Source organism: Saprolegnia diclina (assembly GCF_000281045.1).
Source record: "Saprolegnia diclina VS20 unplaced genomic scaffold supercont1.44, whole genome shotgun sequence".
Taxonomy (NCBI): Eukaryota; Oomycota; class Saprolegniomycetes; order Saprolegniales; family Saprolegniaceae; genus Saprolegnia; species Saprolegnia diclina.
Window position 1 is genome coordinate 321,492 of NW_008246111.1, and position 1,096 is coordinate 322,587.

Consider the following 1,096-nt stretch of genomic DNA (forward strand, 5'->3'; position numbering starts at 1 on the left):
CGCCAGCGCCAGCATTTCGGCACCTGTACGTCGTCACTTTTGTCAAGTTGGTGGTAGAACCAATGACAACCTAAAACATTAAGGGACTTGATAGAAAAGGGCAGACCACGTTGCGGAGGCTTGGTCCACGCTTGAAGTATGGGCGGATACGGATAACATCGTGCGTGGATTGGAGAAAAATCAGCCAATGAAAAGGGGGGAATGCGATCGCTAATCATTTTGCAACATGTTTGGGTTGTGGCAGACGGCGGAGCACAAGGAGAAGGCGAGGGAGACGAAGGCGAAGGAGGTACTCGGACGACGACGCCAATGGTACGATGCTCATGCGATGATGTAGGAAGCGCTTCTCAACGCTGCACGAGATGGCAAGTTGGCTGCCGTCATCTCCGCTCTCAACGACCGCGTCAACATCGAGTGCTACGACAGCGTACTCTTCCTCCATCGATCCACCATGTTTATGGATATGTCTATGGGAGTAGACTGGTTGGACGCCACTGCTCAAAGCTGCTATGTGTGATCGTTTGGAGATTGTCCGCTTTTTGCTTGAAAAAGGCGCCAACATCGAAGCCAAATCCACCGTACGTTGTGTGTTGTCCGAAACGTCTTTTTTTCATTCGCAAATTTCACATATTGCGTTTGCGTAGTTTCTCAACACGCCACTGCACTATGCCTCGCAAAACAATCACGTGGAGACCGTTCGTCTTCTCTTGGCTTACGGCGCCAACGTCAATGCGACAAATTACGTACGTTTTCACAAAATCCTCACTCATTTCCATCAAATTTGGACTTGTAGTGGAACCATACGCCACTCATGGCCGCTCAAGAAAAAGGTCGTGTCCAAGTCCAAGAGCTTTTGCAAACCGCCATGGTAAATTTGTTGATGCGCATTTGTTGGACTATCGGAATACAAAACTATACTTGTAGCTTGCCAAGGCTCTGCGCGAAAAGCGCATTCTGGACGCCAACAGTCTCCTTCGGCAAGAGGCGATCAACGTCAACCATCAGGAGCCAGTACATATGCCTCGAAAAGCTGCGCTTTTCTAAACGTAATTTTGTAGGACGGAACGACGTTGCTGCATCTCGTACTAGCGACGCA

At 49.5% G+C, this 1,096-nt stretch overlaps 1 protein-coding gene across 1 annotated transcript; it reads left to right on the top strand.

The window, feature by feature from the left end:
• Nucleotides 1-226: 226 nt before the first annotated feature.
• SDRG_11817 (hypothetical protein) lies at nt 227-1,044 on the top strand (the record flags this gene model as incomplete). Its single annotated transcript, XM_008617872.1, has 6 exons — nt 227-289; nt 338-427; nt 480-578; nt 645-743; nt 794-868; nt 925-1,044. The coding sequence occupies 6 exons, from the start codon at nt 227-229 to the stop codon at nt 1,042-1,044; spliced, it is 546 nt and encodes a 181-aa protein (XP_008616094.1).
• Between the last annotated feature and the right edge of the window lie 52 nt (nt 1,045-1,096).